At 57.1% G+C, this 24,755-nt stretch overlaps 4 protein-coding genes across 9 annotated transcripts in view; 3 read left to right on the top strand and 1 right to left on the bottom strand.

Moving 5' to 3' along the window:
- Positions 1–11,290, top strand: part of CACNA2D2 (calcium voltage-gated channel auxiliary subunit alpha2delta 2) — a 139,476-nt gene extending 128,186 nt beyond the window's left edge. Inside the window, exons 23-39 of one of the 4 annotated variants that reach the window (XM_059389801.1) lie at positions 343–363; positions 3,049–3,109; positions 5,207–5,304; positions 5,525–5,615; positions 5,724–5,786; positions 5,933–6,036; positions 6,300–6,398; positions 6,491–6,579; positions 6,782–6,832; positions 7,087–7,158; positions 7,270–7,422; positions 7,583–7,635; positions 7,763–7,818; positions 7,942–8,068; positions 8,217–8,326; positions 8,427–8,509; positions 8,596–11,290. In XM_059389801.1, coding sequence (XP_059245784.1) covers positions 343–363; positions 3,049–3,109; positions 5,207–5,304; positions 5,525–5,615; positions 5,724–5,786; positions 5,933–6,036; positions 6,300–6,398; positions 6,491–6,579; positions 6,782–6,832; positions 7,087–7,158; positions 7,270–7,422; positions 7,583–7,635; positions 7,763–7,818; positions 7,942–8,068; positions 8,217–8,326; positions 8,427–8,509; positions 8,596–8,736 — 1,472 coding nt within the window. In that variant the 3' untranslated portion in view covers positions 8,737–11,290. The remainder of the gene's footprint in view (positions 1–342; positions 364–3,048; positions 3,110–5,206; positions 5,305–5,524; positions 5,616–5,723; positions 5,787–5,932; positions 6,037–6,299; positions 6,399–6,490; positions 6,580–6,781; positions 6,833–7,086; positions 7,159–7,269; positions 7,423–7,582; positions 7,636–7,762; positions 7,819–7,941; positions 8,069–8,216; positions 8,327–8,426; positions 8,510–8,595) is intronic. The other 3 variants (XM_059389802.1, XM_059389804.1, XM_059389803.1) reach the window with 3 other exon arrangements.
- A 1,643-nt stretch (positions 11,291–12,933) lies between these two features.
- Positions 12,934–17,652, top strand: TMEM115 (transmembrane protein 115). Its single transcript, XM_059389805.1, has 2 exons — positions 12,934–14,260; positions 16,879–17,652. The coding sequence occupies exons 1-2, from the start codon at positions 13,410–13,412 to the stop codon at positions 17,081–17,083; spliced, it is 1,056 nt and encodes a 351-aa protein (XP_059245788.1). The 5' UTR covers positions 12,934–13,409; the 3' UTR covers positions 17,084–17,652.
- A 640-nt stretch (positions 17,653–18,292) lies between these two features.
- LOC132011358 (transmembrane reductase CYB561D2) lies at positions 18,293–21,015 on the bottom strand. 3 transcript variants are annotated; one of them, XM_059389799.1, is made up of 4 exons: positions 20,889–21,015; positions 20,313–20,464; positions 19,818–19,855; positions 18,293–19,124 (listed from the first exon to the last, which is right to left on the bottom strand). In XM_059389799.1, the coding sequence occupies exons 2-4, from the start codon at positions 20,437–20,439 to the stop codon at positions 18,621–18,623; spliced, it is 669 nt and encodes a 222-aa protein (XP_059245782.1). In that variant the 5' UTR covers positions 20,440–20,464; positions 20,889–21,015; the 3' UTR covers positions 18,293–18,620. The 3 variants fall into 3 exon arrangements, with proteins under 3 accessions (XP_059245782.1, XP_059245783.1, XP_059245781.1); XM_059389800.1 differs by having other exon boundaries at positions 20,902–21,015; XM_059389798.1 differs by lacking the exon at positions 20,889–21,015 and adding an exon at positions 20,801–20,884.
- A 97-nt stretch (positions 21,016–21,112) lies between these two features.
- On the top strand, positions 21,113–24,508 carry NPRL2 (NPR2 like, GATOR1 complex subunit). Its single transcript, XM_059389797.1, has 11 exons — positions 21,113–21,289; positions 21,831–21,922; positions 22,024–22,192; positions 22,332–22,440; positions 22,911–23,047; positions 23,149–23,246; positions 23,367–23,403; positions 23,522–23,615; positions 23,691–23,808; positions 24,069–24,211; positions 24,297–24,508. Exons 1-11 carry the CDS (start codon positions 21,212–21,214, stop codon positions 24,362–24,364), a joined length of 1,143 nt encoding a protein of 380 aa, XP_059245780.1. The 5' UTR covers positions 21,113–21,211; the 3' UTR covers positions 24,365–24,508.
- The last annotated feature ends 247 nt before the right edge of the window (positions 24,509–24,755 follow it).

The raw sequence follows: 24,755 nt of genomic DNA, 5'->3' as shown, positions 1-24,755 counted from the left end.
CCCCCCCCCCAAGAGGCGGAGCCTGTGGCCCCGCCTGCCCTCTGCCCGGAGTCACTGGGAGGGAGGCTGGGGCTCCGGCCCCCACCGGGCGCCCCCCCCCCCACCTGCCTGGCCGACTGGGGCTCATCTCCTTTGAGTTTTCTCGCTCTCTCTTTCTCTCTCATGTCGTTTTTTTGCAAGAAGTTTCCTTTCGGTATGATGATGAGACACAATATTTTCATTCAAACAGCCATTGAATAAAATATTGTTTGTGCCCCTCCCCTTCCCCTCCCCCTTTTCGTTTGTTTTTGTGTTTGTGTTGTTTTTGTTTTCCTCGCTTTCTCTCTTGGTGGACTGTCCCAGTGCCAATCAGCAAACTGAAGGGCAAGTATATTCAGAACCAGTGCACCCTCCTCCCCCCACCCCACCCACCCTCACACCCCTGCTTGCCCCCCTCCCTGCCCAGGAACCAGCCAAACCTCCGCTCTCCAGGGCTCCTCCCAGCATCCCCTTGTCTCCTCTAGTTCTTGCCTTTTTCCTCATCCCTAAACCCCTATTACAGCCAGCAGCCCTTCTCCTGGCCCCGCCTGCAGGGTGGTTTCCGGGTGTTCTGAGAGCTCAGGCCCCCCCTCGTCCTCCTTGCTCCCTCTGGGCAGGTCCCTGCCCATCCCCACTTTCTCTGTCCCTCCAAGACAACTCAACAGTGGGGACAGGGCTGGATGCCTCTCCACCACCTCCCACCCCCCACGACAGAGGCCCTGATAGGCAGGGAGGGGCTAGAGAGAAGTCCTCCACGGGGCTTATGAAAGGCTTATGGGAAAGCCACAGCCACCTCAGGCTTCCTCTGGGATAGTTCTCCCTCCTGTGGTCTCTGTCAGTTGGTCCAGAAGTTGGCAGCTCCCCAAGGGGTGACAGAGGCTCTGGAAGCTCTGCCCTGGGACGGGCAGGATGGAGCATCAGCCACGCCACTGGGAGAGCAAGGCCGACCCAACCATCCTGGGCACTGGCCTAGGTGCTGACGCCCCTGTCCCCTACTGCCCCCACTGCTTTGCTAAAGCCCGCTGGCCCAGCCCAACCATGGTACCCACTGCCACTGGGGCAGGTGGCCAGGTATGGAGAAGATGTTCCCCGGGAAGGAAAAGCAGACTCAGGGATGGTGAGCCTAGCAAGGGCCAGCAAAAGAGCTTGGAGGGAATGAAGGGGATGAAGAAAAATGTTCTGGCTCTAAGAGATAACCGAAGCCAGAGACTCTGGAGGAAGGCAGGCAGGGAACTCGCAGACTCAGGTGGACAATAAGGAGAATGAGAAAGGGAAGCACGGGAGGGGCTCTGCCACAGGTACACAGAGACACCCTGCCCAGGGAGTGCTGTGACAAAGGGGCATGGAGAGCCACAAGGGGATGACCTGGAAGCCAGGGCTCCCCCAGGAGCCCCAGGGGCCCTATCCAGCCTAGTCCAGCAAAAAGGATAGAGCTGGCCCCAGTGGCCTGGGTGGGGGTGGGGGACAGGCCCTACTCCCACTGGCTTGAGTTGTCTTTTCTTCCCCTTCCACATCCCTTCCAGTGTCCCCAGAAATGCAGGGCTCTGGTAACAATGACAACTATAGCCTAGTCTCCCTACCTCCTTCTTCTTTCTCCTCCTTCCCCTCCCCCACACCCATTCCCTGTCGGCTTGTGTCCAAACCCTGCCTCACAGTCCCATCAGAAAGCAACAGTCCAACCAGTGACTGCCCAGCCCCTCCAGGCACCCCAAGCCCACCTCTCGGAATCTTGCAGTGCATTGTGGGAGTATCTGGGAACAGATAAGACCCCTCTTCTGCAAAAATAAAGCCCTACGGTGACAGAGAGGTTGGAACCTTGGCGAGGACAGGATTGGAAGGTGGGCAGCCCAGAGGGCAACAGGTCATGGGGCAGGGGCAGCCTGCCCCCAAAATGCAGAACCAGCAGGTAGCTGACCCAGCCCGGCAGGAAGAGGCCCAAGAGAAGCCCCAGCCTCACTCCCAGAGCCACCCAGAGACAGTCGTACACATGCATGCTCACACAAACACAAGCTCTCCCATGTACTTATGTGCTCACTCCCAAACATGTGCACAGGCCCAACTGGGGATCCCTCAAGAGCACCCCACAATTCCTGGAGCCCCAGCATTCCTCCTTGGCTGCTCTGAACCCAGACAGGTCCTAGGAAAGGTGGAGGCCCATTCTTCTTCTGCCAGCCCCCTCACCACCTTCATGTCGCCAGCCCAAGAGGACAGGACACAATCAAGCAGCACTCCCATCCCCCCCTCCCCGGCTCCTGACCTTCCTCCCTCAGCCTGGGAACATTCCCAGGCACCTTGAGAGTCTCCCCTGACCCAGCCTCCCAGCCCAGGAAGGACCGTGGGACCCCCACAATGCACTGCAGCCCGGCCCCAGCCACCCACCCTGTCTCTGGTTGGACTGTCTGTGCCCGTGAGAAATCCCCTCGGTTTGGCCATGTTGATGCCTGACACGGAACAAAAGCGAGACCTACCAAAATGCAAACAGCTGCAGCAAAGAAAGAGAGATAAAAATCCGCAGCCAAAAGCCAATTCCCTTCCTCAAAGTCTCTTTGGAGGCAAAGGAAGCTCCGCATGCGGTTTTTTCCATTACGGACGTGATAAGAGCGAGACCGGCGCCTCCCCCAGACCATGCATATATATAGCAGTGTGTGTATATATATATGTGTGTGTGTGTGTCCGTGTATATGTGCTATACACAGCCGTATGGAAGCATATACAGCCGCGCCACGGGACTCACTGCCGGCAGAGGACCAGGCCTGGGCAACATATTGGCTATAACTGCCCTCCTCCTGCGATGCGTGGTCTCCACAGGCCCTCCGCCCCCCTCCCCGCCCACCCCGTCTCTCTGCCCGCCCCTTCTCTCTGGCTCGAACTTGAACGTGGAAGTGGCGGGTTCCCTCTTTGCTGGTGTCTCCCCCTCCCTCAAGCCACCCTCTTTCCCTGTCCCTCCGCCCCGCCTCCCCCGTCAGCTCTGAGCCCCCTGGCCTCCTGCCTCCCCAGCCCCCGCCGGATAACCCCCCGTTTCTGTTGCAGATTTTGAGTTCCTGCTCCCCAGCAGCTTTGAGTCTGAAGGACATGTTTTCATTGCTCCCAGGTAGCTTGCGTGTGGCCTTGCTGAGGTGTCCTCCCTAAACCCAACTGCCCCAGCCCCCCCCCCCCGCCCTCCCTCCACCTCCTGCACTACTGCCTGGAGCTGTGTGTGTGTGTGTGTGTATGTGTACCCTGTGCGGTTTCGCCCCGCCCACCCCGTGCATAGCCCTGGCTGCGCACCCCTGTGCATCCCTGGACCATGTGGCCACACCAGGCAGCAGCGGCCAGCACCTTCCCCCAGCTGCAGCCCCCACTGGGCCTGGCATGGGAGGGCCCCCGGACTCTGCCCATCTTCCCTGCCCTCCCAGGCCACACCAGGAAGGACCCTTTCTGCCCTGGGCAGGCTGTCCACAGCCCACTCGTCCCTGGACAGCTGCTGTTCTGGTTTGTGGCGTGCGCCCCACCCCACCCCACCCCCACCCTGCACCCCAGCCTTGTTCTGTGTCAGTCAGTGTTTGTGTGGGTCTGGGGATGAGCCAGCCAGAGCTCCTGTGGGCAGTGCTGAATTTCCAGCTCACAGGGCCTGGGGGAGGTGGGGAGTACAAGGGCTTTGAAGAGCTGCTCAGGCTGGTGAGGGGCCGGGGTCCAGCACCCTGGGCCTTCCCTGAAGTGCACACTCAGCCTGCACACACATCCTCAGGTGCCCACCCTCTGCCTGTTGCCCCACAAGTGAGGAGGCCAACAGGCCCCCACGTGGCGAAGCCCTCCCCCACGACCTCACTCTGGACAAGGGGCAGTTTGGGGGAGCTGACAGAGACCCGGGGGCACTCTCAAGCACCACATGGGGGCTCTGGACACTCCTGACCTCCACGTGTGTGCACGTGTGAGCATGCTCCCACAGATTGCTCTCGACTCTCTGTAGATGAGTGTTTTATCTGTGAGTAACTGTGAACATTTGTAAGTCTGAATGTACTACGGGGGGATGTCTATGGTCATGAGTGACAGTGGCAATGAGTGAAAAGGCCTGTGTGGCCCACGTGGCCCTGAGAGAGGGGACTGGTTTGTTTTTGTCACTTCTGGACCTTTGGCTCAGGAGAGCTCAGTAACTATGCGTTGGGTGAGCGAAGGAAGTAATCCACAGCTGTAAATGTACATAGTGTTGGGGCAGGGAGGTGCGGCAGGGGGTGGAGGGTTGTAGCTGAAGCACGACCATATGGGTGTCCCTCTGCATGTCAGCTGTGCCCCACATGGCAGAGCACAAAGGCCATCGGGGCCAGAGAGCAAGCGGGAACTGAGATCCGGTCCCCGATGCCTCACCAAACCATGGGCCCTAGCATAGCCTCAGGAAGCAGTGCATTTTTAAAAATTTCTAAGGTTGCTGCCTCCAGGCCAGTGGGGAGGTGGATGGTGGCAGGGGCACGGGACTGGGCAGGAAGGAGAGCTCCATCTGTACAAGGACAGCTCGCCAAGACTTCCTGGGGAACAGAGCCCTAAGCAGGCCTCTCATGACCCCAAAGTTCCCAAGTTCTTGGGACCCAGAACCCAAGCCCAGCGAGTGTCTTGAGGAAGTGAGGGATTTCTCCTGTCCACTTCTGGGGTAGGAGCATCCCAGGCAGAAGGAACGGCCAGTCTGAGGCCCCACATGCTCCCCCCTGACTTCCTGACACTCTCTGTGGTATGAGGGGAAAACCTGAGGCTCGTGGAGCTTAAGTGAGTTGTCCAGATGTGAGAAGCCAGGAGGCGGCAGAGGGCTTAGACGCAGCCTGACAAAGCCAGTGCTGGTTCCTCACGCACCTGGTGCCCGCAGGTACTTCAGCGTACAAGGGGACGAGCCAGCCATGAGGCCTTTCCTGGGGCCTCCCCCGTGGGCCATCTCCGTCCAGCTACACAGGAGGGGTGGGAGGCTCTGTGGGGCTATACCCAGGAGGGAGAATCTGCCAGACTGGAGGAAGCGGACCATCCTTCTCGTGTCAGCTCTGCCCACCACCCCCAGACGTGGCAGCCTGCAGGGCACACACGGCCCTAGCCAGCAGGAATACACAGTCCCCAGCTGAGGCCCGGGCTTCTCAGCCAATGGCCAGGCAGGCCTGTTGGGAAACCTCAGCCCTTCTGCTCTGTCCAGCCCCCCAAGCCCACTCTTCTCACCCCTCCCCATCCCCAGAGAGTATTGCAAGGACCTGAACGCCTCAGACAACAACACCGAGTTCCTGAAAAACTTCATTGAGCTCATGGAGAAAGTGACTCCAGACTCCAAGCAGTGTGAGTGCCTGGTGGGGCCTCCGGTTCTGGGCAGTGCCCAGGCCCCAAGGGAGGCAGCCCAATAGAACCCCGAGACCGGGCAGGCATGATGCAGACCCAAGCCCAGGGCAGGGTCTGGGCCAGAGAGTGGGGAAGGCTCCAGACAGTGTGGGGTATACAGGGGACAGTGGGCAGGGAGCCACAAGAAGATGCCCTCTCCACCCTTACCCTCCCGTTCCAGGCAACAACTTCCTTCTGCACAACCTGATCTTGGACACTGGCATCACACAGCAGCTGGTGGAGCGTGTTTGGCGGGACCAGGATCTCAACACGTAGGCACTGCCCAGCCTGTGGGGGCAAGGAGGCTGGGATGGGCCCAGAGGCCCTGGCACTGCCCTGAAGAAGGCAGGCCTGTGACTCACCTCCCTGCTGCCCCTCAGGTACAGCCTTCTAGCTGTGTTCGCTGCCACCGACGGCGGCATCACCCGCGTATTCCCCAACAAGTAAGTGACCTACCTGCCACCCAGGACCCTGCCGCCGCCTGGGACCCTGCCTCTGTCCCGCCACCCATAGGCCTCCTTGCACCTGCTGAGACACTGTCCCCTGCACACCACCCTTTCCACCAACCTCTGTCCATCTCGGTAATCAGAGCAGCTGAGGACTGGACAGAGAACCCGGAGCCCTTCAATGCCAGCTTCTACCGCCGCAGCCTGGATAACCGTGGCTATGTCTTCAAACCCCCACACCAGGATGGTGAGTGTCCTCCCAGGTGCCCAGCAGCGGGTGGGAAGTTGAGGCTTCCCTGTCTGCTCGGCCAGGGCTGGGCTCTGCTGCTGAGGCCGCTCTTGAACATGAGGTGAGCCAAGACTGGGGCCAATAAGAAGACAGAGCTAGGCTGTGTCAACGCTACACTGGGTACCAGGTGCTTGGCTTGGGCTCTGGGGTCCACAGGCCCAACACAGAGTGGTCAGTATGGCCACTGGCCCCTACCCCTGACCGCCCCACCCCACCTGCAGCCCTGTTAAGGCCACTGGAGCTGGAGAATGACACGGTGGGCATCCTCGTCAGCACAGCTGTGGAGCTAAGCCTGGGCGGACGCTCACTGAGGCCAGCAGGTGAATGCCTGGGGCGGAGGCGGGAAAAGAGATGATGGACAGGGTGCTGCCCAGGCAGGCGGGCGTTGATGGCCCCTTGCTGTCCTCTATAGTGGTAGGTGTTAAGCTGGACCTAGAGGCCTGGGCTGAGAAGTTCAAGGTGCTAGCCAGCAACCGTACCCACCAGGACCAGCCTCAGAAGGTACCTGGGCGGGGGTGGGGGCAGTAAGCCCAGCAGTACTGAGTCCCCCGCCCCCCAGGAACCCCTACCACTCACTCAGAGTGGTTCCTGTGCCTTCTGGGGAAACAGTGGCTGTTGCAGATGGCCTGGGGACACAGATGTATGAAGGGTGATGGGAGGGGGAGAACTGGCAGGCACCTTATGGTTCTTGCTCTCTGCCCAGCAGTGTGGCCCCAGCAGCCACTGTGAGATGGACTGCGAGGTTAACAATGAGGTACGTGGACCCTGAACCACAGCATACCCTAATCCCAGACTTCTTAGTCCCAGCTGCACTGCTAGCCTGTCCCTTGGCCTGGTTGGGGGCGGGGCGGAGGGGTGTCTCAACATCCCCACCTTGACTTTACAGGTTTACCAGACCTGTGGGGGGAGTGGTGCCCCTTTGACCCAACCACCTGACTGCCAGGGTCTGGGGAGGAAGGTCTGGGCCTGAGCCCCTCTCCATCCTCCTCCCCTTTCCTTACCTCCCAGGACCTGCTCTGTGTCCTCATTGATGATGGGGGATTCCTGGTGCTGTCAAACCAGAATCATCAGTGGGACCAGGTGAGGGTCAGGAAGAGGGTGGGAGGAGGGGAACCAGGACTGAAGCCTTCCAGGGGGAGGGAAGATGTGGCACTGCCAATCCTGTGACCACCACTCTCCTGGCATTCCCAGGTGGGCAGGTTCTTCAGTGAGGTCGATGCTAACCTGATGCTGGCACTCTACAACAACTCCTTCTACACCCGCAAAGAGTCCTACGACTATCAGGCAGCCTGCGCCCCCCAGCCGCCCGGCAACCTGGGTGCTGCACCCCGTGGTGTCTTTGTGGTGAGCCTCAATGATACCCAGCCAAGAGATGGAGAGGGGGAGGGGCGGCCCTGGGACACCTGCCCACAGATGACGCTCCACCTCTGACGAGAGAGTTTGGGGCAGGGTGACCCAGGTCCGGGGACAGCCGCGGCAGCCCACGCCCCTCTCTCCACCGCAGCCCACCATTGCAGATTTCCTTAACCTGGCCTGGTGGACCTCGGCTGCCGCCTGGTGAGTCCTGGGGGGAGGGCACAGAGGGAGGGTGCTCCCTGGGCAGGAGGAGGGCTCAAGAGAGGTGGTGGAGCAGGGCGCTGATCTCTGGTGACCACTTCCCCACTCAGTGACCCATGCCCTGCAGGTCCTTGTTCCAGCAGCTTCTCTATGGCCTCATCTATCATAGCTGGTTCCACGCAGGTAGGTGGGGCTTTGGAAGCCCCTCCTCGAACACCCCACCCTTCCCCAGTCTAAGCTCAGACCCATCCCAAAGGGAGCTGGCCGCGGTGTATGGGTAGGGCTGAGGCGCTTTGGCCCTCGCAGACCCCACGGAGGCCGAGGGGAGCCCCGAGGCGCGCGAGAGCAGCTGCGTCATGAAACAGACCCAGTACTACTTCGGGTCGGTGAACGCCTCCTACAACGCCATCATCGACTGCGGAAACTGCTCCAGGTGCCGGCGGGGAGCGGGACCGGAGGAGCGGGTGGGATGCGGCCCGGACGGGAGCCTGCCGGGTGGGCGCGGCCCGGGGCGGGGACAGGGCTCCAGCGGGGAGGGGCGGGGCGAGTCTCAACGCCCCGCCTTCCCGTCCTGCCTCCAGGCTGTTCCACGCGCAGAGACTGACGAACACCAACCTTCTCTTCGTGGTGGCCGAGAAGCCGCTCTGCAGCCAGTGTGAGGCTGGCCGGCTGCTGCAGAAGGAGACACACTGTATCCTGCCCCCGCCGTCCCCCGCCGCCCGCGCGCCCCCTCCTGCCCCGCGCGCCCCCTCCGTGCCCTGCCGCCTCCTTGACTCCCCACCCATGCCCAGCGGACGGCCCGGAGCAGTGTGAACTGGTGCAGAGACCGCGATACCGGAGAGGCCCGCACATCTGCTTTGACTACAACGCGACGGTGAGGAGGGGGCGGCGCACTTGACCTCGCGCTCCCTCTCCTCCCCGGGCCACCCGGGCCGACCCGCTCCTTGCCTCTTCCTGCAGGAAGATACCTCAGACTGTGGCCGCGGAGCTTCCTTCCCGCCGTCGCTGGGCGTCCTGGTCTCCCTGCAGCTGCTGCTCCTCCTGGGCCTGCCTCCCCGGCCGCAGCCCCAAGTCCACGCCCACGCCTCGCGCCGCGTCTGAGCGTCCCCCTCCCACCCCTCCCGAGGCCTCCCCGTCTCTCCCCTACTCCCCTGCCCCCACACACCCCGCCTTAGAGCCTCGCCTCCTCCCTCACTGAAGGACCTTAGCGGCCAGGCTCAAGAGTCTGAGCCTTGGAGTGGGGGGGGAGTCCCAAAGGAGGGCACCGCAGGTCTTTGGCCCCCAAGCCACATCTCGACGCTGAACCGTCAGAGTGACCCCAGACCCCTTATTCCCACTGGACTCACCCACCCCTGAGGGCTGGGACAGGGAAGCCACAGTACTGGTGCCAAACCAGGCCTCCACTGCCCACCCTGCCCCAAGGCTCCCTTTGTGCGGGAGACCTAGGCCCTGCCCCAGCGACTCCTCTAACCTGGCCCTTAGGTCCCACCCAGGACCAAATCTGGATTCCCTGGTAATAATGAAGTTGAGATGGGCAATTTGAGGCCTGTGCATCCCAGCTTAAGTCCTTGCAGGAGAGAAGTCCTGAGGCAGCCCCACAATGGACTCCTGCCCCTTTCAGGCCTACAGCCACCTCCCACCTTCCTCCAGCCCTAGAGGTGACAGGCCAGTGATTGTGACACTGGCTCAGACACAATCCCGAACACACCTGGAGCCCCGAGGGCAGAAACTCACATTAGACACACCAAGGAGGGGACACACACACACACACACACACACACCATGGGGTGGGGTGGGGGTGGGGGCTCACAAAGCCTTACACAGGGCAAGGGGTTGGTGGGAGGGTTGGCACATCCACACTTCATCTCCTGCTCACCGCCCGCCTCTAATCTGACCTGCAGCCCAGCTGGTCCTCTGTCTCTAAAGCTGAATGTCAAATAGTGCCAAATGCTGGGGCAGGGGGTGACAACCCCTCTGTCCCACCCTAGCCGCCAGTATCCTGGAAATGTCCCTCACCCCGCCAGGTGCTCATTGTAACCATTTCGCACTAGTGTCAGGCTCCCAGCGGGACCACAAGCCACTGCCTGCACCTCTCAGCAGAGGAATATGCACCAGACATTGCCCTTTTCCTTAGCCAGAGTAACATAATCACTCCTGGCTGGGCCATCCCACCCCCAATCTGGCCCTTACACACTCAGGCCCGTGCCCATTCCCTGTTTCTTCACACACCCATACATACACACATTCCATGCCCCCAAATGGGGGGGTGGCAAACTGTTCCCGCTGAACACACTTGCACATGCATAAACACATGTACACACACTGCACACACGGAGGCTGGGCCCAGGCACATGTCTTCACACCATTCATTCTGATAATTTCTCCTAAAGGCATCCCAGCCTGGGGGCAAGTGGGGGACGGAGGGCAGGGGGATGTGGCCAAGAGGCTCAAACGGACTGGGAGGAGGGGGGAGGGTGATGCATTAATTAATGGCTCCATTAATTAATGTCAAGTTGCTTGTTGCTTTCTCAGTGTGTGTGTATGGTCCATGCCCGCTGCTGGTGCCAGGGTGGGCACCCAAGCTGTACACCCAGCCTAGATGCCAGCCATGTCTTGCGGGGGCGTGTGTGTAACTGTAGTGTAGTCAGGTGCTCAATGGAGAATATTAAAATAAAAAAGAATCAAACATATATAGAAAAATATATATTTTAAGTTTAAAAAACAGGAAAACAGACAAACAATCCCCATCAGGTAGTTGTCCAACCCCGAGCTGGGTCTGATCCTTCTCATCACCCACCCGACCTGGCCGCCCCCTCACCTCGGGCTCGGGGGATCTGTGGGGGACTGGGGGGCCATTTCCTTTTCTCTGCGCCCTTTTTTTTGGTTGTTGTTCTATTTTGTACAGACAAGTCAGAAAAAACGGTGACAAAAAAGTCAAGAAACTTTGTAAAATATTGTGTGTGTGATTCCTTGTAAAATATTTTCAAATGGTTTATTACAGAAGATCAGTTATTAAATAATGTTCATATTTTCACTTCAAATGGTTCCCATCCACTGTGTCTGCCTCAGGGTGGGGATCGGGTAGCCTGAAGGCAGATGCCATGACGTCAAAGTCGCATCTACCATTCAGCCAGGAGTGAAGGCCACTGCAACCCAGGTACCCAGTGGGTGTAGGGCATAATGCTTCCTGGTACTCCAAAGTGCCAGGACCTTGACATCCTTTCTCATATAACCTCAAAAGCCTCTGAGAAACGCTGTCCTTATAGGCCAAGGCAGTGGAAGAAAGAAGACAGACGAGATTCAAGTTTAGGCAGCAGTCTAGACATCAAGGCAGACCACCAGCACCTAGTGGGCGGGTCATCCACTTGGAGCGATGAGTTAGTGGTACTGGGTGCACGTCCAGGACCCAGTGCTTGAGGGCCCCATCCTGTTGTCTAGAGGAGGCCAGGGTCTGGCCCACCCACAAGCATGACCACTGCTCCTTTCCAGCCCAGAAGAGGCTTAAGGCCCAGTGCTCTCCTTGACCGCCACTGCTCACACTGGAACCCAAGACTGAGTCCATTTCAGTGAATCCTCTCAGACCTTCCTCTGGCCTGTCTACACCCTTGTTCAATTTAATCCCAACTCTCTTAATAATCAATCCTAGTCCATGTGACCCTTCACACTCTTTTCAAGAAGAAAAACCAGTAACCACCAGCACAGAGGTTTCCCAGTACTGCTGATGCTCACTCTTCCATGAGTACACTTGTATGCACCGGCTGGGCAGCCAGCCTACAACCTTAGACGTGGGTACTAGTTTATCTCCATACTGCAGATAAACAAACTGAGACTTAGGAGAAATCCTCTCCTCCATGGTGAGAAGGGCAAGAAATCAGCAAAGGTTTCAGAGAGGACCTGTGGCTGGAACCAGGCCTTCACAAAGACGCCCATCCTCATTCCCCTCCATGGGTTGGCCACAGAGCAATGCCTAACTAGTAACCCCAGAGACAGCTCCATGCCCTGCAACAGCCCCCAGATCCTGGGGTAGGGTTGCCAGATAAAATGTAGAATGTCTAGTCATATCTGAAATTCAAATAAGCACGCATTTTTTTTTTAGAATGTTTCCAATACTGCACTATACTAAAAAGACTGGGGACATGCTTACACTAAAAAATCATTCATTTATCTAAATTTCAAATTTGACTGTACACCCTGTACTTCGATTTGCTCAGTCTGGCAACTCTACCCTAGGTGGCATCCAATGAGAACCCAGACCCTAGGCAAAGAAAAGGGTGTCACGTCAACACCCTTTGTAACCTGGAAGGCTATGTGCACACTGGGAGTTGTACTGAGATCAGTGGCTGAAAGGAAGGAATGGATTCTGCGCTTTATAAACGTGCTTTGTCGTATAATCATTTTAATTATTCATGCACAATTTTAAAAAGGGACTCAATACACCAAAAAATCAGTTTGCTCAGAAACTGCAGGAAGCCACTGTTGCAGTAAACACCCTGGCCCAAAGTCTGTCGGGGAGACCTCTCTTCCTCAGGGCCAGAGATGAGAAATCTGTGGCGGGGAAGAGAGTCTCTAAAAGGAGCCCAGTCTTGCCTCTTTAGGGGCAGGAGACCTGAATTCGAGTCGCAGCTCCACCACACTAGTAACAAGGTTAGCCTGAGCAACATACTCACTGGGCACCTAGGGTGGACTGGCATTTTACACCACAGTCCCCACGAACCCTCACCGTGCTAGGACCTGTCATCATCTCCATTTTACGGTTCATTAAATTGAGGAACTTGGCTCGTGTCACAGAGCCCCCAAATGGCAGAGCAAGAATCCCAATCTGGGTCAGGTCCCATACACCCATACAACCTAGGTCAGGCACACACCGGACTACGGAGTTTCGGGAGTTCCCGAACACTGGTACGCACACCGAGACCACCTACATTCTTACCTACACACCTGTCCACAAGGACACACTCAGATGTACTCAGAAGTACATGCACGGAGTCACTGTTCCCAGGAAGTTCAGCAAGCCAGTGTCCCCAGTTGTGCTGCCACGCGGGTACCCGGAGCCTTCCCAAGGTTACCTGAGCCAGTTTACTCCTCCCCAAACCCGGACAGCCAGCGGAAACGGCCCTGAGCACTACACCTCCCCAGCACAGCCTCCTCTTATCAACCGGAACAGCCGGGGCGCACAGCTTCCTGGAACTTGTAGTTTTACAGAACTCTGATCTCCGCTCGTCCCCGTCTTCAGGAGAGGACTACGTGTCCCAGCATGCCTCGGAGCCGGAAGGGCATCCCGCCGCTGCCCGGACGCGCAGGCGCAGCACCGCTGTTTGTCGGCGCCTGGGAAGGGAGGAGGGTCTCGGTCGCAGCCGAGACCGAGGCCGAGCCGGAGCTGACGAGACTTGACTGGGGCTCCGAGCAAGGCTCCAGTCCGGCTCAGACCATCGGGCCCCTGAGTGGATGGAAGAGGCCGAGCCCTGAGATCAACGCCAGCCGGGTCAGCTTGGCGCGGGGCCCACAGGCAGGCAGGACGGCAGGCAGACGTGCCGAAGCCTCCCAGGGCCTTCCCTCAGGTCCCCGGCGAGGGGCCTAGGCCCCGGGCCCGCGACCAAGCCCAGCTCGGCCCTTTGGGACCGGAGCCGACGCAGCCAGAAGTGGAATCTTCACCGGGGCCATAGGCCAGTGACTAGGCCGGGCCCGGGCCTCCCGTCGGGGCCGGACTGGGACGAGGCCCCGGGGAGGCCCCTGACACACTAGACCCTTCCCTCAGGCCGACGCCCTTCGGGAAGATGCAGCGCGCCCTACCGGGCGCCCGCCAACATTTGGGGGCCATCCTGGCCAGCGCCAGCGTGGTGGTAAAGACCCTGTGCGCGGCAGTACTCTTTCTCTACCTGCTGTCCTTCGCCGTGGATACCGGCTGCCTGGCGGTCACCCCAGGCTACCTCTTTCCGCCCAATTTCTGGATCTGGACCCTGGCCACCCATGGGCTGATGGAACAGCACTTGTGGGATGTGGCCATCAGCCTGGCCACAGTGGTGGTGGCTGGACGTTTGCTGGAGCCCCTCTGGGGAGCTCTGGAGCTGCTCATCTTCTTCTCAGTGGTGAATGTGTCTGTGGGGCTGCTGGGGGCCTTCGCCTACCTCCTCACCTACATGGCTTCCTTCAACTTGGTCTACCTTTTCACTATCCGCATCCACGGAGCCCTGGGCTTCCTGGGTGGTGTCCTGGTGGCACTCAAGCAAACCATGGGGGACTGCGTGGTCCTGCGTGTGCCCCAGGTGCGCGTCAGCGTGGTGCCCATGCTGCTGTTGGGGCTGCTGCTGCTGTTGCGGCTGGCCACGCTGCTCCAGAGCCCAGCACTGGCATCCTATGGCTTTGGGCTTCTCTCCAGTTGGGTGTATCTTCGCTTCTACCAGCGCCATAGCCGAGGCCGAGGGGACATGGCTGACCACTTTGCTTTTGCCACCTTCTTCCCTGAGATCCTACAGCCTGTGGTGGGGCTCTTGGCGAACTTGGTACACAGCCTCCTGGTGAAGGTAAAGATATGCCAGAAGACAGTGAAGCGCTATGATGTAGGTGCCCCATCTTCCATCACCATCAGCCTCCCAGGCACAGACCCTCAGGATGCAGAGCGGAGAAGGTACTGTGGAGTCTTCCAAAACATTATTGAGCTAAGGGAGTTTTTATTGCCCGAGTCTCGTTCCATCTGTTGTGCTTGCTGTGTGTTGGCTGGCAGCCAAGGGTCAGGTGTTGGGACAGACTCAGGAGATAAAATCCGGTTTGTGGCCTTGAGAAACTCAGCAATTAGGTGCCGGGCTCCAGTAGCACTTTCCAACATGAAGGAGTGCAATTTGCCTTTCACACCACTCGGGCCACTTAACAAGTCCTAAGAAATGTCCAGTTTCCTTTGGTACTGTGTAAGGGCTAATGGAGGGTCGGGTACACATAATCCTGACCTTGTCTCAGAGTCTTGGAATCCTAGACACTGGTCCTATGGGAGCCAGAAACAACCTGCTGGTCCTATTGAGGGAGGGACACACATGAAGACCTTCCTTACAAGGTGGTCTGAGCCACCCCAGTTTCAAAATGCTGAACTATGTCCTCTTCCTGGGTCCTAATTCAGATGCTGTGCCTCTCTGCCACTTAATTTATTGAGGGGGAAACCTCAGGGTATTACTAGCTTTGCCATCCTGTCCTTCCAGCATGTATGTGTCACCACACCCAGGGAACAGGCCATGTGACCCACCGCGGGAGCATGCTGACCACACAGGGAGTGGAGACAACCTTCATTATCTGTAAACCAAGCCATCTGGAGCCCCAGCTGAATTATTCACTGAATGTACCGTGTCCAGGGCTGGGAAGACATTTTTTAATTCAGTTTTCTCTCTCCCAGGTCTGTAGACTCACCAGAGTTGTCTTAGCTACATTTTCAACATCATTGTTGAAGTTCTTTTTTAGGCACTTTGGTAGTGAAATCTGGAGCAGACTCTGTTCCTCCTTTCTGGATTTGCCAAAGGCTTTTGCTTTTGCTCACCTCTTAAATTGATTTTTGGCAGGCAGCTTTAAGAATTCACCTGAAAGGTTATCCCCGTGCTTAGTCCCCACTGGGTCTGTGGCATTGAGTGTAGGATACACCCCTTTCTTGAAGGAGTTGCCAGCTGGAGAAGGGCCACAGATTACTATGGCCTAAGGTGGTGGGTGTCGAAAAGTACACAAAACATGTTGCGGGGCATTACTGTGAGCCCTGTGGTTTGTATCTCTGTGGCCAATGAATCCTAAAGACCAAGGTCTGTCTTCACTTTATCCAGTGGAGAAGGTGGGACCAAGAAGGCTGAACCTGGCAAAAACTGAGCTGTCCTCAGAGCTCTGTAGGACAGGTACCGGTGGGGACTCTTTCTTTAGTGAGAAGTCTTGGATTAGTTAGGGTTGGCTGGAGATTCAAAACAGCTCTGCTCAGGTCCAAGAAAATGGCAGGCTGAGGTAGGGAAGGTTGTCAGGAGCTAGGTTCCTGGCATAGCCCTGTGGTTGTTACTTCTCCGACCAGTTGGGCCTCTAGCAGCATGCTGCTCCCAAACCCAAAGGGCTACTAGTAGTGCGAGGCAGGATTTCCTATCTTTGACCCTCGTGAGGAAGTGAGTACTATGTCACTTACCTCTGTTTTAGCGGACTTTAGACAGAACTGACAAGGCTGTCTCCAGGCTGGAGCCTGGGTAGCACAGGGAACTGTCCCATCTGTGCCAGTCTGCCATGTGTCAGGCTAGAGCACAGGATGGAATTGGGCTAGCATTTTCTGTGTCCATGTTCTTGTTGCCTTTCCTGTCATTTGCCTGGCATGTTGACAGTTTTGCTCCTCTGATGGATCTTGGAAGGCTGTTAGAGGCTGTCCCCCATCCTTATAGCACAGACAGGTTGAGGCATCAGGGTCCCAGAGTTACCACTATTGGAAGTATTAGCTGGCAGCATGGGCATTCCACCTCCTGGGTAAACTAGAGTCCCAAATGCACAGGTATACCTTCCAGTCAACTTTCCCACCTTCCCCCAAAGTAAGGTCCAAAAGGGTTTGTCCAGTGGAACCGTAGGCTCTGGCCTGTCTCCTACACACATAAGCTGTCCCTCCTCTTTCTGCAAGGACTTGGTGTGTCCCTGCTCTAACACAGGTCCTGGTGGCTGTGGGGATTCCTCTGGGAAGGAAAACATTAGAGTCCGTTAGGAGGGATCGGCTGACCCAAGTTGGCCCTGCTTCCCAGGTTGAGATCCCACATAGGTGCTTGAGTTCCAGCATTCCCCTCCAACCCCTGCCAGGAGACTCAAAACACAACTAACAAGGAGAGAGAGAGAAGTAATAACCCTCTTCTTGGATGTGATACCAGTGCCCACATCCAAGGGACTTATCCTTCCACCCATCTTCCCTGGGGTACCAGCTCTGCCCATGCTTAGGCCCCATTCTCAGAATCATTGCTGAGGCTGGCCTGGTGGCCAGTCTGGCAGACACCCTGCTGGCCTTCTAAGCCTGGAGGTGCCCAGACTATGAAGGGAAAGCTCTGTGTGTGGGCAGCCAGCCCTTTGGGTCCTTATTCTGATGGCTGAATGGGTCCTATCCAGTCCCTGGGGAGCCCTGGGTCTTTCATGGCAAAAGGGAATGCATAAGATTCTAAGAGAAAGCTGGGTGGTAGGGGGAGCCAGCTTCATGGGGAAAGAATATAGGGCATGAGCCAAGTCCAAACCCATAGTGATTTGTCATCTTTCCCCTGGCTCCAGGCAATTGGCCCTGAAGGCCCTCAATGAGCGGCTGAAGAGAGTGGAGGACCAGTCGGTCTGGCCAAGCATGGACGACGATGAAGAGGAGGCAGGGGACAAGGTGGATAGCCCCATACCCTCTGACAAGGCCCCCATGCTCCCAGGAAAGGGGGCTGCCCCAGAATCCAGCCTGATCACCTTCGAGGCAGCTCCCCCGAAGCTGTAACTCCAGACCACCTTGAGTGTAGCATCTCCTCTCCCAAGCTCCCCCTTGACACCTCTCAGCTACTCCAGGGCACTGACTGCTCTGAGGAGAGGGAAGAAGGCCTGCTGGGGGTCTCCACAGCCTTCTGCTATTTCTCGCCAACACTACCCAGGACTCTTGCTACCTGGTTCCAACTCCAGACAACCACTATGCCAGGTATGGGGCCTCTGAACCATCAGCCAGCCCAGGCCCTCTGAGGTAAGACTGTACCTCAGCAGATAGCCCCAAGCAAGTGGCTACAGGGACACTGGTGTCACAGTGCCTGGGCCAGCCCAGGTTGCCTGGTTGCCAAGAGCCCTGAGCCAAGGCAAGGATTTGCCAAAAACATTCTGGGGGTCCAGCCAGTGCCGGACTGCAATTCCCTGCCCACCCTCAGAAAGACTATGTTCGTGTGAAGATTTCTGATTCCCTCTGCTGTGGCTGTGGCTTGTTCTGGGCCAGAAGAGCCACAGCTCCCAAGTATTTTTTACAGGACCACTTGAGTGGGCAGCCAGGCCCAGCCTTGCAGTATCAATAAAGCAGTTCTTTGAGGTATGGCTCCTGGGCTCTGTCAGACCACCTTGCACAGCCCTCTCATCGTGTTCAATGGTAAACTTAGGGACTTTAGAGTCCAGGGCTTGGTTGCCATGGCAACTCCAGCTGAATAAGAACTCTGTTACTCCCACTCCCCCCTTACCACCACATGCCCACTGTTAAAACCACCTTCCCAGGGCTCTCACTTCAGATCCTTACTCATTTTCTCTCCCTCTGATTCCCAGTCAGGGAGGCCCTGTCCAAAGGATCTGATGGCAGAGGGCCCGTCTCATGAAGGGCTGTTCTCTCTGATGGCTCACCCCCAAAACAGAGTTCTCAGTGCTTGATGTCTGTGTAAACAGGCTATCCCAAGTTCCCACCCTGTCACTGTCCGCAACTAACTCCCACAGTCTGGAGGCACCAGCACAGCGGGCAGCTGGGGGACTGAAAGCTGTACCACGCACAGCTACAGCTCTAGGGCCCTCGTGGCACAGGCCGCTCAGCAGCCGGATCCTGGAACCTTGTGTGCTGGGACAGCTTCAGCCCTGCAGTGAGCAGCCAGGGACGGGGGTCCCCAGCTTGCCCAGCTGCCTGTTTGTTCATGCTGACAGCATTAGCAAGCACTATCCCCAACTCTAAGCTATTCCTCCCATCCAATCACAGTCATTCTTTTTTTATTTTCCTTTTTTCTCTCCTGTAATTTTTGGACATACCGGTACAAGTAAGAGGTGAGTGGCCGGGGAAGTAGTCTTCATCCCCCACTTCATCCAGCCACACCATTCGTAAACTCCTCTGACAGTACAGAAGGAAAGGGGAAGCACTTCAGGGTGAGGAGCAAGCAAAATGTCACACACAAGACTCCTACTCTAACCTGTCCCAGTGCCCAAGGTGCTCCCATGACTTGGGTCAGCTGAGAGAGTCCAGGAGGTCCCAGCCCCAGCTGCTATGCTGAGGGGCAAATCCAGGCTTCCAGGCTGGGAAGAGCTCATGGTTGGATCCGTTTGCGGTACAGGTAGGCGTTGCTCACCTGACTCATGATGACCAAGCTGGTAATGACAGGACACAGCACAGCCAGATACCAGACCCCACCAGTGACTGTGGCAGTGAACCAGAGCGAACACATGGCCAATAAGAGGCTGGCACTACCCAGAAGGTAGCCCACCAGCCCAGAAGTGGCATGGTACAGCTTGAGCTTAGCCAGGGGCCATCGGGGCAGTAATTTGGGGTAGAGCAGCCCCACACCCCCAGAGCACTGCAGCCCCGCCCACAGCACAGCTATCAGCCCTGCCCTCCCATGCCACGTGGCCAGATGCGCTTTGCCAAGCTGTTCCTTGTGGAGGATGACAAGGCCTAGACCAAGCAGTGCACACAGCAGGGCCAGCAGCTGCAGCACCCAGTGGCAGCGGGCTCGGCCCTTCCGCGAAAGGGAGCGCAGCAGCGAACTTTCAGGAGAGAACACCAGCAGTGCCTCGGTCATCAGGAAAGAGAACTGGGGAGACAGGGATGGGAAACAAAGTCAGGGTGCTGCTCAGCTGAAGGAAAAAGAGGTTTAGGTAACTTGCTAAACTGCCAGGCACTCTGGGCAGTCTCCCTTTTCACTCTCCCCAGTGACAAGAGTATCCATTTGGTGCAGTAAGAGTAAGAAACGCCAGGGCCAACATCTGCCCTGAGTAACTGGCGAGAAGTATGTACGTCTCCACACTCCTTCCTAGGTGATATGCTAAAACGTCATCTCTGCTATATTACCCAGCAAACACTAGGTTTGAGATGTGGCAGTTATAAATGATTCACAGGCTTTGTTTCCCTGACACGGGGCTGGATACAATTTCTTGGCAAGAGCTGGCCACATGGGTGCACTGTTTGAAGAAAAATTCAATGTATCACTATAGATTAAGGTAAAAGGGGACACAGGTAGACCCAAATGCATTTTCTAAGCTTCCTGCCTGGAAGTGGGTGAAGTCTCATTTTGTGCTTAGACCAATTTGCTCTGGGTTTTGAATACTATGGTTCAAGTCTGGGGTATGAACCACATGAAGGAATTGGAGTGCGCCACTTCTCCAATCCCACATTCCATCCCTCCTAAGAGATATGAAGTGTCCATAAGGATTCAGAGACTGTCAGGACTACCACCCATACCTGTGCTCCCTCCCACCCCTAAGAGCTGGCCAGGTGCACTACTTACAGCCAAAGACATAAGCGTGGGGTGCCAGGAGAACAGACCTGGAATGAAAAGGAGTTTTTGTGAGGCTGAGGCAAGAAGAACCCAGCCACATCAATCCCCCACAGGGTGAGGAAAATGGGCAGTCCAACACCCAAGGAAGCACTGCCAAACTGCTAGCCCCCTCTTACTGCAACAAGCTCACCCCCTACCTAACCTTGCTTCCTGGTCCCTCCGTGGAGCAGAGGCCATGCTGTGCCACTCTGGCAGTTCTCCCTCCTCTTAGCACTTCACAAAGGGCAGCCAAGTGGGACACCAAGACAAGGAAAGAGAAGCCAGGTACTCTGGCCAAACTGATAGAACCCCCACACTCACCTCCTCCCCACTTAGCACTCCATACATAGGATGTCCCCCAGCTGCCAGCCTTTCCTGGAGTCAGGCCCAAGGCTTCCTCTTGCTCCTGCTCCCCAGGAGAAGGAGCACTTTCCTTCCCAGAAGTCAACTATGAATTCTACTTACTGGAGCCAGGCCGGGCAAGCACAGCCACAAAGATGGTAAAACCCAGGGCCACAAGGTGGGCAGCAGCCCCAGAGGCCGTGCGCAGAGCTCTGTAGATGTGCGACTCGGTCTCCACAGAAAGGGCCATGGTCAACCAGGCCAATGGCTGTAGACTGAAAGCATAGTAGAATGAGCAAGGGTCTCAGGTGCCTGCTGTCCACTCTTCTCACTGGAGCAAAGGTTGCGGGTCAGGAATGCCACTCTCTTCCAAGAAGTTAAGGTAGGAAGGGACAATACCAACACAGGCACTAGGAATAGTCGAGGACCGGCAGCCTGTCGGCGTGTACCCGCATCTGAACAGGCACTGATCCCTGGCCCACCTTCCAGGTAGGATGCGCAAGGCCATGTAATAGACTACAAATCCCAGCGGGCGTCACGCCGTCGCCGCGCGGGAGCGCCAGCTAAAAGGGCGTGAAGCACTACGGGAATTGTAGTTCCCATCTGCGTACCAAATTATAGCCTGAATCCCTTCGCGCACAGTCTCCCTACGTGCCGCTGGCATGCTGCGCCTACACGCTAGGGACTCGCCTGCCTCACCCGCAGCGCTGACCCGATGCGGTGGTTTCGTCCCGAGAAAGCTGAATACTCGGGGCACTGCCGCGCGCGGTGCCGCTCCGACGCGGAGCCTCTTCACTTCCGGGTGCGACGTCTGCCCAGCCAGGACTTCCTGAGACAAGATTCCCCCACCTCCAGCCACACCTCCCAGTCGCTCTGCGCAAGCGCTGTTAAGCAGACAGCTTAACCGGTGCGTGAGTGCGCAGGCGTGCTTGCCTTGGCTATCCAGGCCTGAGGGCTGTCTCCGACGGGTGTTCGCAGGGGTCCAGGAGCCAGGGTCTACTGACCTGGACCCTGCCGGCGTCATGGGCAGCGGCTGCCGCATCGAATGCATATTCTTCAGCGAGTTCCACCCCACGCTGGGACCCAAGATCACCTATCAGGTGCCATCCGTGCCCGCGGGGCTGGGGTCGTGGGGGTCGTGGGAGAGAGACGCTCCCGGGAGCTGAGCAAGCTGCCCAGAAGCGGTGGATTCCTGTAGCCCATGCTGCACGCAGGCATACCACTCCTTCATTCGCGGAGAATCGTGAATCGAGAGGCCACTCAGACCCAGGTCCCAGGCTCCCGGTGTGACGGGGCAAACAACCCATAGACAATGATTGTGGGAAATCGGGCTGCAGAGACCCCAGGGAGGTGCCAGCTCCCAAGAGAGGCGGGGTGCATGGCCTAGTAGTATTCCTGGATGTTTAGGAATTTAGATGGAGGAGGAGTGAGTGAGCCAGGTAGGGGAAACAGCATATGCAAAAGCCAGGAGGCAGGTGAGAACATGGCATATGTTTGGAAACACAAAATAGTGGCAGGTCTGGGTGGATGGGGGAGAGGAGAATCTCTGGACAAGAGGGCTTAGGCTTTGGGGGGGTCACCCAGTGTACTCTGCATTGTCCCAGGGTCCACTAAGGGGCCTCTTACCACTCCCCTCCCCAGGTCCCTGAAGACTTCATCTCCCGAGAGCTGTTTGACACAGTCCAGGTGTACATCATCACCAAGCCAGAGCTGCAGAACAAGCTTATCACTGTGTGAGGCCCTAGTGGGGAAGGGAGGGAATGTCCCTTGAGGAGTGGATGAGCTTGGGGACAGAAGGAGCCTGACTTTGCTCCCACCTGTTCCCCTCATCCAGCACAGCCATGGAGAAGAAACTGATCGGCTGCCCCGTGTGCATTGAACACAAGAAGTACAGCCGCAATGCCCTGCTTTTCAACCTAGGCTTCGTGTGTGATGCCCAGGCCAAGACCTGTGCCCTCGAGCCCATCGTCAAAAAGCTGGCTGGCTACCTGACCACACTGGAGGTCTGCAACAGGATGGGCTTGAGTGAAGGGGAAGGCAGGCAAATGTTTCCAAAGCCCTCCAAACCTGGGTATCTGCCAGGGCAGGATACCAGCCAGGGTTCCTGAGGTGTGCCCACCATGTTGTCCATACTCCATCCAGCTAGAGAGCAGCTTCGTGTCAACAGAGGAGAGCAAGCAGAAGTTGGTGCCCATCATGACCATCTTGCTGGAGGAGCTAAATGCCTCAGGCCGGTGCACTCTGCCCATCGGTATGGCCCTGCCTTTTCAAGGACAGCAGAGGGGTAGAGGAGGGATACGAATATGGCAAGGGAAGGCAAGCCCAGCCATGGGCAAGACTTATGAACAAATTGGTGGCCCAGTGAGCTGGGTTAATGATGTCCAGGGTCCAGTGCATGTTGGGATTTGGGATGTGGAGGCCAGAAGAGCTCTCCATGCTCCTTGGGTATGTTCCCTTCCCTCCCTGGACCTGTCTCTTGCTCCCTAAAAGGGGGAGATTGGGAGCACCTGGCTGGCTCAGTCAGTAAAGCATGTGAGTCTTGATCTTGAGTTCATGAGTTCAAGCCCCACGTTGGACATGGAGCTTACTTAAGGTGGGGGTGGGGGAGACTGGCCCTACCCAGGGCCACCTGCCTGCCTCAAGAGCTGCTGGGAGAACTGAAGGGTAATTGAGGTCCTCTTGAAAGAGACGACACTGAAGATATGGGTGGGTCCCCTGCAGATGAGTCCAACACCATCCACTTGAAAGTGATTGAGCAGCGGCCTGACCCTCCTGTGGCCCAGGAGTATGATGTGCCTGTCTTTACCAAGGACAAGGAGGATTTCTTCAACTCACAGTGGGACCTTACCACACAACAGGTGTGCTATCCCTTCCTGGGTATCATCACCTAGGGCTGGCCACAGCTCTGGCCTCATCCCATTCCTACTGACCCTGCCCTACACTGCCCCGCTTTTCCCAGATCCTGCCCTATATTGATGGCTTCCGCCATGTCCAGAAGATCTCAGCCGAGGCAGATGTGGAGCTCAACCTGGTGCGCATCGCCATCCAGAACTTGCTGTGAGTGGGGCAGCAGTCACACTTGGGACAGGGTTGCTAGCCAGAGAAGACCCTCAGGACCCCACATGCAGAGGTGGGAAGGCATGGCCCTCAGAAGCTGAGCACAACTATCTCCCCCAGGTATTATGGCGTCGTGACACTGGTGTCCATCCTCCAGGTAGGTGAGTCTGGGGTCTGGTTAAGCAGAGAGTAAGTTACATGGTTTGGCCAGACTGGGGCGGTGTCAGACTTCCAAGCCCCTCACTCAGGCCCCTGTGCTTCCTGCTACCCTCCAGTATTCCAATGTGTACTGCCCGACACCCAAGGTCCAGGACCTCGTAGATGACAAGTCCCTGCAAGAGGCCTGTTTATCCTATGTGACCAAACAAGGTAGTGGTGGGCTCTGGGGGAGGCCGTCTTGGGGAGGGCAGGGCTACCTGCAGAGCTGACCCTCGGTGCCCACAGGGCACAAGAGGGCCAGTCTCCGGGATGTGTTCCAGCTGTACTGCAGCCTGAGCCCTGGCACGACTGTGAGAGACCTCATTGGCCGCCACCCCCAGCAGCTGCAGCGCGTTGATGAACGGTCAGAAGAGGATCCCCAGGGGCACAAGGGGTTTGCATGAAAGCGGATACATTCTACGTCTCTCTGGAGCCTTGGGTTAGAAAGGAAGCTGGAGATTCCTGTTGAGCGAATCATGTGGCACTACTAGTGTAGGCAGGCTTCCTGGAGGTGATACATTCGGAGGCCAACAAAATCAGAAGGGAGACTGCAGGAAAGGGTTAGCGGGGCTGGAGGAAGCCCTGGCCAGGGCATCACCCCTCTCTCCCTCAACCCCACCCCAGGAAGCTGATCCAGTTCGGGCTGATGAAGAACCTCATCCGCCGACTACAGAAGTACCCCGTGCGGGTGTCTCGGGAGGAGCGGAGCCACCCTGCCCGGCTTTACACAGGCTGCCACAGCTATGATGAGATCTGCTGCAAGACAGGTGGAGACAGGCAGGGCAGCTGGGGTGGGGTCAGGGCAGGTGGCCAGGCCAAGACTGCTCACCTTACCTGCACTGTCCCAAACAGGCATGAGCTACCATGAACTTGATGAACGGCTGGAAAATGACCCCAACATCATCATCTGTTGGAAATGAGGCTGGTGGGGGTTACATGCGTCTGTGGCTGCTCTCTCTCCTGCTAAGTGCTCCCCGGTGCATGAGAGCTAGACCAGTAGACCCGTCCATATTGTCTCAAGGGTGACCCTAACTTCTGTAAATAAAATTATCCATTTCAACCTACCTTTATTGAGTACTGCCTCTGAACCAGCCACCAGAGGACTGGCGGTGAAATAGCCGCGGTCCTGGCGCTCTGCTGCGCCATCTGGTGGGCATGAATGACAATGCACAAGTAAAAGTGCCAGCTAATTATTAATTGAAATGAACAGCCGAAAAACAATCGGGAAGCTGTCATGAAGAATGAGTTGGGGATGGGAGCTGGGGTTGTTCTGGATTAAATGGGCAAGGAAGGCCTCGCTGAAGTGACTTT

The sequence above is a fragment of the Mustela nigripes genome, chromosome 2 (assembly GCF_022355385.1).
Source record: "Mustela nigripes isolate SB6536 chromosome 2, MUSNIG.SB6536, whole genome shotgun sequence".
Lineage (NCBI taxonomy): Eukaryota > Metazoa > Chordata > Mammalia > Carnivora > Mustelidae > Mustela > Mustela nigripes.
Note: the sequence above shows the minus strand (reverse complement) of the source record. Positions and strands in the feature narration are given on the sequence as shown.